The sequence below is a fragment of the Callionymus lyra genome, chromosome 5, assembly GCF_982586985.1.
Source record: "Callionymus lyra chromosome 5, fCalLyr1.hap1.1, whole genome shotgun sequence".
In the NCBI taxonomy this organism is placed as follows: Eukaryota; Metazoa; Chordata; class Actinopteri; order Syngnathiformes; family Callionymidae; genus Callionymus; species Callionymus lyra.
Window position 1 is genome coordinate 23,328,543 of NC_141822.1, and position 14,803 is coordinate 23,343,345.

Sequence of the window (14,803 nt, forward strand, 5' to 3'; positions counted from 1 at the left end):
ATCTTTGTTGACTTTATTTAAGCTTTTTATCATTTCAGTGAAACGTGCCTCCAGTAGAAAGCGTAAACATGTGGTGATAAAACTCATGGCTTGTGTTATTGATGGCAACAAAAGAATCTTCAGACACAAGCTGCATGAATGAAAATGTATAAAAAAATAAGCATTATTTGTCCTATGACGTTAGAGCATCTGCAGTTGAAGATGGTTATAACTATCGTTAAGTTATAGTTGATCTTGAAAAACGTATCGGAGCAAGTTAAGTTGAAGCTTCCTAACTTAAATAAAGCTTAGAATACTCTGAGATCAGAATCAGACGTAAGACTCTTCCGCAAAGAGCAGCTGGTCCATGTCCGTCTCCGCCGTGGGATCACTGCACCTCTTCGCCCACTCTCTGTGGTTCTCCACCAGCGCCAGCGCCACCTGCTGGCTGCTCTGAGGGTGAGAGGAGAAGTAGTCCTTCATGACGTCGCTCGCATGTGGAGAGACACAGTAGCGTGAAGGAGCTCCTTCGCTGAACTCCGACTCGGAGACCTTCAGTCCGGGGTCGCTCGGCAGCCTGGCCCGCCTCAGGCCGTACGCCCGGTCCGTCATCCGGCTCTCCGGCTCGGATCCTCTACGCTGGTAGAGCCGGCTGTCGCTCTTCTCTGCGGACCTGTGTGGCTTGAACAGAGACAGACCCGGACCGCTCGGCTTGTAGAACAGCGCAGGGTTCTGAAACGATTTCACGGAGCAGTGATGGGTCAGAGAGGGAGCCGTCTCCTGCTCTGTCACATGACCTTCTTCAGCAGCTCTGCAGGGGGTTTTGCACTTCACTGATGGATCGATGGAGACCTCTGATCCTTCATTTGCTTTCTTGGCAGCAATTTTACAACATTTTGAGGACTTGTCTCCAATGTCCTGTTGGTAGAGAAGCACAGACGGTGAGACAAGTTGGTGAAGATATCGGTCGCCGAGTTCAACTTACCCCAGTGTCGTCCTCTGTCCTCTCTGGTTGGGTCAAGGACAGCCTGCGGTCTTTCTTCAGCCAAAGATTTGGGTGGAGGCCTCTGAAGCTTCGTGCCGTGCTGACGTTTAGCGGCTCCTTGGATGGTAAGCAGACCTCAGAGCTGCTGGGACACTCGGGTCTGGTCAAGTGGTCACTGCAGAGGGAGTCCAGAGTTTCCAGGGAGGAGCGGGCGGGAGCAGGCGAGGTGGAGGTAAAGCTGGAGGAGCTGGTTTCTACACCAGATCTAAGACAGGATGTCCTGTCTCTCGTTGCTTTAGTAATGGACTTCCTGTTCACGATTAAATCCTCGTCATCTTCGTCCTCACCGCTGAGGCCGTCCGTGCTCCCCGACGGACACGTCAGCCGGCTCACGTAGGCCAGCGCCGGTTCTGAGCGCCGACGCTCTCTGCGATGACCTTCCAGGGACCAGGGGTCCGCGGTCGAAGGCCCGTCCGTCTCAACCCGATCACGGTATCCAGGGTCCGGATCTGGGGTGCGGGGTACGGGTCTGGCGACCGGGTGAAGGTCCCCGTCTTGGTCGCCGTCGCTGAAGGTGTCGATGGAGTCCAGGCTGCCCTGTCGGGATTTGGATCGTAGACGCCTTCTCCTGCGGGAGCCGGCAGAGCCGCCGCCGCTGCTGACGTCCAGCTCGTTCTCCAGACTGTCGTAGGACGAGTCGGTCATCGGGTACATCCACGACTCTGGAGGACCGGAGACTACATCAGCTCACAATCGTGCAGTAGATTCAATCGTTATCTGTAGCTCAGATCTTCCAGGAGGCAGCCAAACATGCGAGACGATCTTGTTTAAATTATTAAATGTTCTACATCACCACAAGATGGTAGTATGCCATTTTGAAAACCTCATCAATTATTGACACTAGTGTGTTTAAAATGATTGTTTAAATGTAAATGATGAATACCAAGTACATACTAAAGAGTGCTAGAATTTTGTTCACTAAATTGCAATTTCAAAGCAGTAATTAAACCTTTTTTAAATTCCTTTACTTCATCAGAAGTTTAACTGATGCCCACTTTCAGCTTAAAATGTTCTGTAATCATCCAGACTTTACACCTTTACTCAGAGCATGTGTATTGTCAAATGGCGCCCCCTGTTGTCTGTTTAAAATACATCTTAATATGAACTGGCCAGATGGTGTCTTTTGAAGCTACACCTAAAGGCGTTGATCACTCTTCAGGTGAATTATACAGAAAACACACACAATAAAAGATCCAGACTGTATGTTGTACCTGATTCTGACTCCGGAACGTCCTCTCTCTGTGGCGGACCTCCGAACAAAGCTCCAGGTTCTTCTCCTAAAATCTCAGGACTGTGTTCAATCATAAACTTGACCAAATTGCACGCCTGAGGAGAGGAAGAGAAACAGAAGAAGAGGCAGATATTTCCGGTGTGAGACCATTTGATATTTGTGGCTCTCTCCTGCCCGAACACCATCCAAAATAGTTTACCTTCTTCGTAGCTTCTCCCTCCACCTCAGAGCTACATGGTGCTCCAGGAGGCCACATCATGCTGGGAGCGATGCAGACCGACAGGTTGAAGCTGGTCATCTGGTTCTCATGAGCATGGCTCTGGATGGTGTACAGCAAGGCCAGCAGGTGGCGCAACAACAGGGCGTTTTCCTTGGGCAACCTCACTATCAACCTGTTGGTTACAAGTCGATGGTGTTATTCCTGGAAGGATGTAAAAGAAGTCATCGTAGCATCATCGCATGACCACCTCTGAATGTCCTGCAGCTGCTCGTCCTCCTCCTCTTCGTCCTCCAGAACCTCCACCCAGTCTTCATAGAGCTCCGAACTCAACAGGCTTCCAGGAATGCTGCGCAGGAAGTCCTAAAAAAAAAAACAGTGTATAAGACAAGGAAACATGACAAGAATATTGTTTTGAGTCCTGATAAGAAAGAGATAAACTCGAACAGTCCGTCCTGCTAACATGGCCGATGGGGAATTAAAGTTGGTCGGGGTCGGATCAGAACAGAATTAGGATGAGCTTAAAGATGTGGGTCAATGAGGGACCCAGCGCGAATCTGACCGGCAGCATGAGTGAAAAGTGCGCCGACCTTAAAGACCCCGGCGATGACGAAGACGTGGTCCCGGGTCAGAGGGAGTTGGAACTCGCCGGAATCCAAAGAGTCCCGCAGCTCCCTGACCGCCCGGGCACCTGCGGGGCGACGGAAGATGCCCCGAGTCCAAGACCCCTCGTGGTACAGGAAGGTCAACATGTCCTGTGACGGCAACGTTTTATTTTTATCCAAAAGATTGTGCACAACCGCAGAGAATCTGGGAATTGAACCTGGGACCACCCACCATAATCGGCTTCGGCAATGCGTCCCCGAAACACACGGCACTGAGCGGCTGGTGGAACAAGCAGCCCGGTGCTGCACCAGTGGGCGACAGTTGTGCGTAAGAACCTCTCCAGAAGGCCCAGCTGATGAGCGACCTCCGCCTCCTTAAGCTCTTCTGCGGGAAATCTGGAAAAGGGAAACGCTTGAGCGGCTGCAGCACCAGCACGAGCCGCACCATCTCACCTGTTGTCACCTGTGGGAGAGGGGTTCCCGAGGGGCGGGGCTTCAGGATGAACTGGCACATCTTCGAACCGTGCTCTAGCTGCAGAGCCCTCTGTCGGTCCGTAGGGGGCGCAGCTGTTTCTCGACTGCCCGCCGGGATATGCGTTTGTTTCACATGACTCATCTGGATGCTGAAGGGAAACTCGTGCCCTGAAACCAGAAGACGAGCGAGTCGATGATGGGAATCACGGAACATTTGCTCAGTTGACACAGACATCAAGAGGCTATTTTAATTTAATTTAATTCTTCTTTTCTAAAGCCAACCCGGGTTTCTCTTGACTCTTCAGATACATGGAATCCTATAGACACAGATGACGGGCCGATCTGATGAAGCTTCTTGAAACATCAACGTCCCGTCTTTTTTTTTAAGATCAGTAAATGGCGCCCTCAGTTTAAAAATAACAATAAAATAAAAATAAATGATGTTTTATGTGCTGTATTCATTCGGAAAGATGCTTGGTTTAAAAGAAAAAGTAAAAAAAATACATAATTTTTCAGACATAAAAATTAAAAATATATATATTCTCATTTAAGGTAAGTGCATTTTGACAAGTAACCACTCTGTATTTTTTTTTAAAAGCTCTTCACTTTTGATCTGCAGCTCCGTTTATGTATATTATTTATTTTGAAAACAGTAATACAGAAAAATACAGAAATCAACCCGTTCACCATTAAGAGTAATCAAATAGAACATTTTAAATAATCTTGTTTTTGTTTTGTGGTTCTAGAAATCTGGAAAGTTCACCAACATTGGTCAAAGTAGTAGTTAACCATTATTGCTTTCTGGGAAATCTGTTTTGAAGATGGTTCAGCGCATTTCGATGTTTATTGTTGTCGTACTGGACGTTAAAGTTTATAAAGAAATACCAGCACAACGCAGCAGAAATGTGTCCAAAAACATTTCTGTAGGATGTGTAAACGATCGTTTTAAGGAAGAAGGGTTTCATATTTCACATTTAATATTTCACAACAAATAATTGAAACAGTGGAGGGAGACCAAGACAAGCATATTCAATATATCGTATTCAATATTATATTACGTATCAAATATATTTCGAATACAAGTGTGTTCTCACCAATAAGAGGATAGGGGGCGTTGTCTCTCTTGGAGACGACCCACAGTTGGTAGTCTTTCACTTTCCCCTGTGACACAGAAAAAGTTTAGACTTGGGAACATGAAGTATAAACACAAGTGTAAGATTCCACAAATGTTGATTTAAAACGTTAGATTCATATAAAAACTGATGTCATGAACAATAGTTACTTACTATGATGCTAAACTGCTGCAGAGCCAGTCGTATCACTTCATTGGTTGAATCCCAGTTGCTGACAGGAAGTGTTTTGGCCTAGATGTGAAGCAGATAAATGACGGATCAGAATCTTGTTTCGGTACGTTTGGATCGGAGAATGAACGTACGACGGCAAACGAGTTGATGCCCTTCCCGTACACTCTCAGAGGAATCGTCTTTGACTCTTCCTTCTCTTTTTCTTCTTTTATGCGACTGCGTGAGGGCAGAGGAAACCATTAAAACATGCTCGCTGCTAACAGTGTAGTGAAGTCTACCTTTTAAGGAGGGACAGCCATCGTTCCTTCAGTTCTGTGGTGCTTCGGGAGGGTCACAGACAGAACAGTGAGAACGTGTGTTAACACAGACAGACTTTAAGCTCTCGGCTTATTCAAGGATCAGTCATTTCGCCGTTTATTTGACTGGATTAATCTGGATTCAGACAGATTTGAACACCAGAGGTTGTTGTTTCATAACTCGGGCCGACTGAGATTTATCCCCGGCTCTCGAGTGTTTGACACCGCGGACGTCAAGTTAATGACTCCTGCCAGTAAAGCCGGCACATTTACAGCTGAGATCCAAACACTTGTTCACAGCTGTGACGTCAAAGTCTTTAGGAATGGAGTGACGGAGGCAAAGGTCGTGGAAGTATCCGTCAGATCATGACGTCTCTTGCTGTAGGAACACACTTGGTGTTTGTAGATGTATGTTTTACATACCTGAACATGGCGGCACAGTTGCAGGTGGGCCAGCCCAGGACGAAGCTCCTCTCCGGGCTGGTGCTCCCCTCACACACCTCCTCCATGCAGCTGGCGGTCCACATCTCACACACCAGCACTCGAGCCTTCTGCTTGAAGTGTGTGGCCGTCCTGGCAGCACGGAGAGAAAACTCTCACACATTGGACTGAGTTTAAATCCACCTGAACTGAAATGAAGCACAACATACTTGGCCTTGGCCACGACCAGGATGTCGTTGAACATGAAGAGGTGCCTGTCCTGGGTCTGCATGCCGGTCTTCAGCTGAGCATGTCCGTGGAGGAGGAAAGACCGGTCCGAGCATTTAAGGAAAGACTGGACGAGCGGACAAGTCTCTGCGCACACAGGGACCAGGAAGCTCTCTCTGAAATAACATAATGTTTTAACAAATGTTTTTATTTTTCATAATTAAAAATGGTTGGTTTTATTTTGAAGGGTCAACAATTACAGAGTTGAAACTGTTACAACAATAATAATAATAATAACATTGCTTTTATTAAGCGCTTTTTGGGACACGCAAAGATGCTTAACAACAGGTTGAAAACACAGGAAAAAGGGTTAAATAAAATACAGAAAAGACCATCCAGATTAACCATTTTTGAAACAGGGAGTGATTTAAAAGTGAGTCAAGAAGAGCGTTCCTAACCTTTTTAAACAAATGTACATGTAGCGATACACAGCAGTTACATGATTCTGACACTAGGGTGAGCCAGAAACTCTATTTTGAATTATACAGATTGAGCCTTTCATGAATTACCTGATGACGTACAGGAAGAAAGCTTAGTAATAAATTAAAAATCTTCTTTAAATCAATTTCTTTATTAACATATAAGATAGATAGATGGATAGATGGATAGATGGATAGATGGATAGATGGATGGATAGATGGATGGATGGATGGATGGATCATAATTCTGCACAGGGCTTCCATCTGACTGTCCAGGAGGACACTGTGGTGTCCAAAGAAGAGGAAACACTTGATAAATGTGTTCAGTTGCCTCTAAAGGTCATGAGTTCGAGTTAGCATCAAAGATCTCTCCCGTTCATTGTGGTCTGTTCTACTAACGCAGAGCAGCATTTCATCTATCTATGCAAACTCTTCTCTTTCATGTCATTAGGATGTTTCATTCTGGGCTCCGGTTTCAAAGTGTTTTCGCTCAGTGGAGACCGAATGTTTCCTCAGCTGCGTGACCTCCATTGAGATGGTTTAATTGAGTTTATCCTCCAGTCATTTGTTGGCTTACATCTTAATGTCGATCCCGACATGATGGTCTACTTCACATCTTTGCATTCGAAAAATATCAATATTTTCAAGAAAAATATGTGTGTGTGTGAATGGTTGTGTGTCATGTGACAGACTGGCATCCTGTCCAGGGTGTCCACCGCCTTTTCCCTGAAGAAACTGGACCCCCTTAAGGGAATAAGCGGCATAAAATGAATGAAAAATAACCCTTAATCACATAAAAACGATTTTATCGAGACCTTCAAGAAAAATTACTGACTTTTCTCGAACCTGTGCAAACGCTCACTCTCGCGGCACAGAAACAAGTGCCTGGATTGTGGGAAAAACAAATTCCTAAGACATCCGTCAGACGCTCGGACTAAGCAGGATCCATTTAACAAGATGATTCCTTTAACACTTTCACTTTGCATATAGATAAAGACGACGTCTATTAATAGGAGCTAGATCTGCTGTCAAATCTGGCTCCACCTGGATTATCTGCCAGAGCGGACTACACAGCTCAACACCATGGTGTGTGTGTGTGTGTGCTTGTCTCTGTGTGTGTAGAAAATATAGCCATCCTAAGCTCAGTGGAACAAGGCCTGACTGTTGCTGAGGATATTTCTTTGACCTTCTCACCCTGCTATGACTCTGAGTGTCTCCTGGAAGACTGACAGCCGCTGGCCACTTTTACAGGCAGAGTATTGTTGTCCCTTTTATCTCACGTATATTTAAAGTGTGTGTTTGAATCGGTGAAAATATATATATATATATATATTAATGCATGAAGGTTTGAGAGTGGAAGGAAACTCTATTAGGTCAATTGGAAAGGTGCGATAAGGGGACAGAAGAAGATCCAAAAAATGAAAATCCCAATAACTCTAACTTCAATGAAATGTAAACTATATTTGATAAATATTAAAATAGAATGACCTCCATATCTTGTTACATTTTCCTTATTGAAACTTAATGATGAGAGAGTCCTAGCAACTGGTTAAGGTCATATAACCCTAGTAATAATGAAACCACTAGACATTAGGGGGGTTTATCGGAAAGAATGTCGTGGTACGATACGTATCATGATTCAGGGTCATGACTCACCTTTCCTGTATCTGTGCTCAACCGCAAATTTCCTGCATCTCTACTCAACTTTCCTGTATCTGTGCTCAACCCTCCTGTATCTGTACTCAACTTTCCTGTATCTGTGCTCAACCCTCCTGTATCTGTACTCAACTTTCCTGTATCTGTGCTCAACTTTCCTGTATCTGTGCTCAACTTTCCTGTATCTGTACTCAACTTTCCTGTATCTGTGCTCAACTTTCCTGTATCTGTACTCAACTTTCCTGTATCTGTGCTCAACTTTCCTGTATTTGTACCCAACTTTTTTGTATCTATACCTAACTTTCCTGTATCTGTACTCAACTTTCCTGTATCTGTACTCAGCTTTCCTGTATCTGTACTCAACTTCCCTGTATCTGTACTCAACTTTCCTGTATCTGTACCTAACTTTCCTGTATCTGTACACAACTTTCCTGCATCTGTACCCAACTTTCCTGTATCTGTACTCAACTTTCCTGTATCTGTACACAACTTTCCTGTATCTGTACTCAACGTTCCTGTATCTGTACCTACCTTTCCTGTATCTGTACTCAACTTTCCTGTATCTGCAATCAACTTTCCTGTATCTGTACTCAACTTTTCTGTATCTGTACCCAACTTTCCTGTATCTGAAATCAACTTTCCTGTATCTGTACCAAACTTTCCTGTACCTGCCCTCAACTTTCCTGTATCTTTACTCAACTTTCCTGTATATGTACTCAACTTTCCTGTATCTGTACTCAACTTTCCTGTATCTGTGCTCAACCGCAAAAAAACTAAAACTTGCTTTCCAGACCCAGTGAATTTTAACAAAGTCGTAACTGCTTCCATTTATTTGAAACCAATATAAGTGCAAACATCTGCTGGGGTCAACTGTATCCTCTGGTCCTAAGTCATTGCCGGGATCTACCGGGTTTTATTGTTAGTTTAGCTGCAGAGGACGTAATGATAGCAGCGATTCATTTGTAATGTAAAAATTAACAAACACCAATGAATATGTCAATTGTTATTTTTTTTATTGAATTGTTTTGTTTTAGATACACTTTATTGAAATGTAAACGCTATAGAAAATAGATATAAAATGTGATTTAAAAAGCAAATAAATATTTTTTTAAATGTAATAATCCTCTCTCCTCTGATCTTAAATATCGATCAGTATGTTGAAAAAGACGTCACAATATATTAGTGTATCAGTATTTTCCACACCCTCTAGTAAAAATAATGTTTGTTTTTGTTCTTTTCTAAAGTGAATTTCCACTTGAAAAGTGCTGGTTTATGTGTATTGGACTGACCTGGAGAGAGTCTTGGACCTGGTGAGAGCCTTGCTGATGACCATGGACGGGGCTGACTGGCGCCGATAACTCTGAGACTTCATCCTCTGAAAAGAGAAACAGAATTAGGTTCATCACAAAACAAATCCTAAGTGTATCACTGCGGGAGGACAGATGGATTCGTGCTGTTGACGGGGGCTCACAATTTGTTTGACACCACATCCTGAACACTCTTTTGCTGAGTAATTCCACGTCTTGTTGAACCTTCTACTTGTTTGTCTCTTCCTTCAGCAAGTGTTGTTCTCCTCTGTCAGTTTTTGCTTCATCAGTCCAGAGAGGTAAACAAATGTGATGCAGGCAGTTATTACCTGCTGCTGCTGACTGTCAGATTCAGATCCTATTATCCTGCACTTAATCTAATTGTAGCAAGATTTATGAGTGTGCGGTAAAGCAGGATGACCAACAGGCGTTGCACAATCACACTGCAACACAACACCACTGTTCGCACCACTTATCTACACATTATCTCCAGTTTGTTAAACGCTGGGCTATTTAATTTGAAGCGTATACTGTTGGCGTGGGAATAAACCTGAGAACAACACTCTCACCTTGATTTGTTACAATTAATCACTGTGAACGACTGAGCATCACCGGATTAATGATCATAAATACTTGTTTTTATTATCGCACCGTCAGTAGGAACAACAACAGTCATGTACATTGATGAAAGTTTTGGCCAATTTTTTGATTTATAAAAATACATATTTCAATTAAACCTTTAAAAACAATATGAAATTATATGAAACTTTAAAGGAAGAGAATAAAAATGAGCTTAATATGATGGAAAAGTTAAGAAATAATGAAAAATACAAGGAGAATATTGATTAAAAAAATAATTAATTATTACATTGTATCACTAAATTATTATTATTATTGTGTTTTTTTTATAAAAACATAAATAAGGAAAATAAATCATATTTAACCCTTGTATTATCTCAGGGTCAAGGTGACCCGTAAACGGAGGCCCGTAAACAAATGTGTTTGTGGTATCCCTTGTGTTGTCTATGGGTCGAGGGGGAACGAACTCCCTGGCTTCCAGAAATACATAAGCAGTGGTGGAGGTCGTAATGGGATACCACAAACACATTTGTATTCGGGGCTCAGGGTCGCCTTGACCCAGATATAACACAAGGGTTAATAGAAACAATGATGAGTAAAACAAGTACACATTAAAATTGCTAGTATCCTCTTTTTCCCCCGCTTGATATTTTTTTGAATATTTACTCTGACCTTATTAGGGCCACATAGTCGGAGTCAAAAGACCACATGTGGCCCGCCAGCCACATATTGATTTGATCTCCGCAACCAACACAAATCGTCTCCGGGTCATTTTGGTTGTTAGGGAACACAACTGGGTAGTTTAAATAGTTAGTTTCACCACCAGGTTGCATGTCGCATCACGAAAAATGAAACGTATTCTGAACTTTTCTCCACTAGAGGCCGCTTGTGAGTCGTGACACACATACAGCAAAGTCATTTTTTCACACCTGAAGCACAGGTTCCTTGACAAACCTTTATTGACAAACACGCAGCATGTCCAGGCACCGGAGCAGTGATCCGAGGTGTCTGGAAACTAAGTCGTCCGTCTGTCTGCACGACATCAATGGCGAGCAGGTTCACACCTGCCGAGCACTTCCACATGTTTCCGACATTTCACAACGTAACACTATTGATTCAACAGGCCGGTGACACATTCCCTCGCCCGCCGTTACGACAGCGTTCCTGCTAAAAATACCAGAGTTGCTCAGCACATCATCTGATATTATTACCACACAAAAGTTCTGACCAGAGTCTATTGGGAGGAGGCCACGGGGCAGACCCAGGATCAGATATGGAGCTACAGTGTATTGAACTGCTTTAGCCACTTCACCCAGTTTACTGTACAAGCCAGAGCTCTACCGTGAATCTCTGATGGATGAATGAGCTCCTCAACAAAGCACTTTAGACGAGGGAAACAAGATTGAATATGAGTAACATGTTTAGCACATGCTATGGATACATACTTAGGAAAAATATTTAAAAAATCGATTTCTCTCTCTCCTAACTTTAACTATAATAATTTAAATAAGAATTCTTACTTTTAACCTTCAATGTAAGTAAGTAAGTAATTTTTATTTATATAGCCCTTTTCTAGACCAGGGTCACAAAGCGCTTAAACAATCAAAATAATTCAATAAAGTATATATTTTAAAGGTCAAGATAAAACTGATAACACAACAGGAGTTCCAGAAAATCAAGGAAAAGCCTGAACAAATAAAAACGCCTTAAGATGCCAGTAATTTAACCCTATTTTGCTGTGTTTTGTTATTTATTTTATTTAACATTAATGAAAGATTAATGAATTAAAATCCATAAAAAAAATGGTTCAAAAATATAATTAATAATCGATCCTGAAGTTGGTAGAGTTCAGAGAATTTATCTTTAACTTATTGAACTATTTGGAAGTTCTTACTTGATGTTGCTCCGTCAACAAACGAACAAAACACAGGATACAATGATATTACTATAAAAATGAGCTCCTTGGCAGAGGTATGTGATGGACTGCTTCATATGTCACATGTTGACAAATACATTCGCAACTACAGACAAGTTAAGAGTCTTCTATTGAAAGAAAATAAGAAAAAGAATATTCAAAAGCTAAAACATAATAAACATAATTAAAAAATAATAATAATTTAATTTTAAATAAGCAGTGACACTTTACCCGTTTGTTCTCATGCTGTCCTCGAGTCAGACTGTCCTGCTGAGGAGACATGTTGTCCATCCAGCCTCGGGGTCTCTCCAGGGGTCTTCAGGCGGAGCTGGGGTCTGATCCCGCGAACATCTGCGGCAGTGACGGTAGGACCAGCTACAAGAGGGAGTCGAACCAGCAACCTGCCTCAGAGGAGAAGCAGCAGCAGCAGCAGCAGCAGGTCTGGTCTGGATTAACAGGAGTTGAACTTTACAATCGTCTTTACGCAGCGAGAGGAGGCGCCAGCGCGTCTATTTATAACCACGTGTTCAGGTCCGCTATAAAAATGAGGATTATTTTAGGAAATACGTTCTTGTTTGGGAAAGTGAGCAAGAATATAAACGTGCAAGAGATGCAACAATTCTTCTCTTTAGCAAAATTTTAACTTTTTCTCGTCAATTTGACGAACGAGATCTCAAGTGTTTTAAGCGCTTTTTCTCTGATCAATAACCCGAAAGTTCTCAATTAAATATTTATATATATTACTTAAATTTACGAGACAACAACTAGGAATTGATAAAGTGAAAGTGATGTGGAGGCAACGATAAAAACCGTGAAGCAAAAGAACAAAAATTGAGTAGATTTAACAAATGAAATGATACAAAATATACTTTTAACACTAAAAGAAATACGTATACATTTTTTTTAATTGAAATTCGAGTGGCGTTCAGATAATAACTGTACACCCACTGTTAATGAAACCATTTTCCCACAGTAAAATACACTTAATTTATTTGTTATAATGTTTAGAACACAATTACATATACAACACTATACACTAGGGCTGATATTGATATGGTTATATATCAAGATATTCTTTTTCACGATACCGTTTCATATTCGACGGCAGTGTATCAATAACGAAAATAAAACTAAAAACTTGACGCTAGATGAGAGCAGTCATTACGTCCTATGCAGCTGAATTGACCATGAGATCCTGCGAGAGTTCAAGGATAACTGAGGACGAGAGGATACAGTCGACTCCAGCAGCTTTTAAGGCTGATGTTTGGATATGTTTTGGTTTTAAAACAAATAACAGTAGTTACGACTTCGTCAAGAGTCGTGAGGTCTGTAAATTCTGCTGTAGAGTCAAGTACTCGAACTATACTACAAATATATCCTTGTTACTGCAGTATCACGATATGTCGTATTGTTGCCTCTGTATCATGATACGTATCGTATTGACAGATTCTTGCCGATAGACAGCCCTGCTATCAACCAAACACCAACACCTATATATTCGGTTACATCTGAAATCTTCAGTCAGTAAACAACACTGTCATAAAAACACAAATGGATTCACAGAAACTGCATCTTGTAAAGGTTTTGTTTTTGCATGTAGTAGTACTAGATGTAATACATTGTTTCTTTATTGCAAACATTCAGCGATGTTTGGCAAACTTTAAATTAGTAAACACATTTGTTTATTGAGTTTGTATATTTATTCAATGAGTTTGTATGTTTGTTTTTTGTGTTTGTTCATTTGTTCCAGAGTTTGTCCATTTTTTCTGAATTTTTAATTTGAGCTCACAGTTTCAAAATTTGTTATTAAAAGTTGGTAAAAAAATAAAAAAAAAAAGTTCAAAGAGTTTGTTTCAACAGTTTGTTAATTTTATTCAATAGTGAATATTTGATAAGAGTTTGAAATATTATTTTAATAATTGCTAAATTCTTTTAATTTGTTTGTAAATTTTATTTTTAAATTGGTTTAAATAGTTTACAATGGTTGCACAATTGTTACATTGGTTTGTAAATGTGCTTTAACAGTCAAGTTTTTTCGAGAGTTTGTACATTTTATTTCAAGAGTTTGTAAATTTGTTTCATTAGTTTGTAAATTTGTTTAAGGTGGGTTTTTGTTTCAAGATTGTTTTAAGTTTTGTTAAACAAAAATGAAAGAGTTTATAGATTTGTTTAGGTAGTTTGTAAATGTGTTTTGATAGTTTGTACATTTGTTTCAATAGTTTGTACATTTGTTTCAATAGTTTGTACATTTGTTTCAATAGTTTGTTCATTTTTTCAATATTTTGTACATTTGTTTCGATAGTTTGTAATTTGTTTCGATAATTGTAAATCTTTTTCAATAGATTGTTAGTTTGTTTCGGAAGTTTGTTAATTTGTTTCGGTAGATTGTAAATTAGTTTTGATTGCTTGTAAATTATTGTCAATAGTTGGTGAATTTGTTTTTCGATAGTTTGTACATTTGTTTCGATAGTTTGTATGTTTGTTTTGATTGTTTGTAAATTTGTTTCAATAGTTTTTTCATTTATTTCAATAGTTTGTACATTTGTTTCAATAGATTGTAAATTTGTTTCAATAATTTGTACATTTGTTTCAAGAACTTCTATTTTTAATTTTTAGAGTTTGTAAAATATTTTTAAAGAGTTTGTCCATTTTATTTTTAAAGTTTGTAAATTGGTTTCAATAGTTTTTACATTTGTTTCGATAGTTTGTATGTTTGTTTCGATTGTTTGTAAATTTGTTTCAATAGTTTTTTCATTTATTTCAATAGTTTGTACATTTGTTTCGATAATGGTAAAATGTTTTCAATAGTTTGTTCATTTGTTTCGGAAGTTTGTAAATTTGTTTCAATAGCTTGTAAATTCTTGTCAATAGTTTGTGAATTTGTTTTTCGATAGTTTGTACATTTGTTTCGATAGTTTGTAAAATTCTTTGATAGTTTGTAAATTGGTTTCAATAGTTTGTAGATTTGTTTCGATAGTTTGAAAATTTGTTTCGACAGTTTGTAAATTTGTTTCGATAGTTTGAAAATTTGTTTCGATAGTTTGTACATTTGTTTTGATAGTTTGAAA

The 14,803-nt window shown here is 40.4% G+C and overlaps 1 protein-coding gene across 1 annotated transcript; it reads right to left on the minus strand.

The window, feature by feature from the left end:
• Positions 1-294: 294 nt before the first annotated feature.
• On the minus strand, positions 295-12,046 carry LOC148079811 (rho GTPase-activating protein 20-like). Its single transcript, XM_087791496.1, has 16 exons — positions 11,967-12,046; positions 9,224-9,309; positions 5,802-5,975; positions 5,575-5,724; positions 5,134-5,175; positions 4,987-5,071; positions 4,838-4,915; positions 4,646-4,712; positions 3,531-3,719; positions 3,310-3,473; positions 3,063-3,227; positions 2,723-2,835; positions 2,455-2,647; positions 2,236-2,350; positions 965-1,686; positions 295-897 (listed from the first exon to the last, which is right to left on the minus strand). The coding sequence occupies exons 1-16, from the start codon at positions 12,024-12,026 to the stop codon at positions 310-312; spliced, it is 2,991 nt and encodes a 996-aa protein (XP_087647622.1). The 5' UTR covers positions 12,027-12,046; the 3' UTR covers positions 295-309.
• Positions 12,047-14,803: the final 2,757 nt, after the last annotated feature.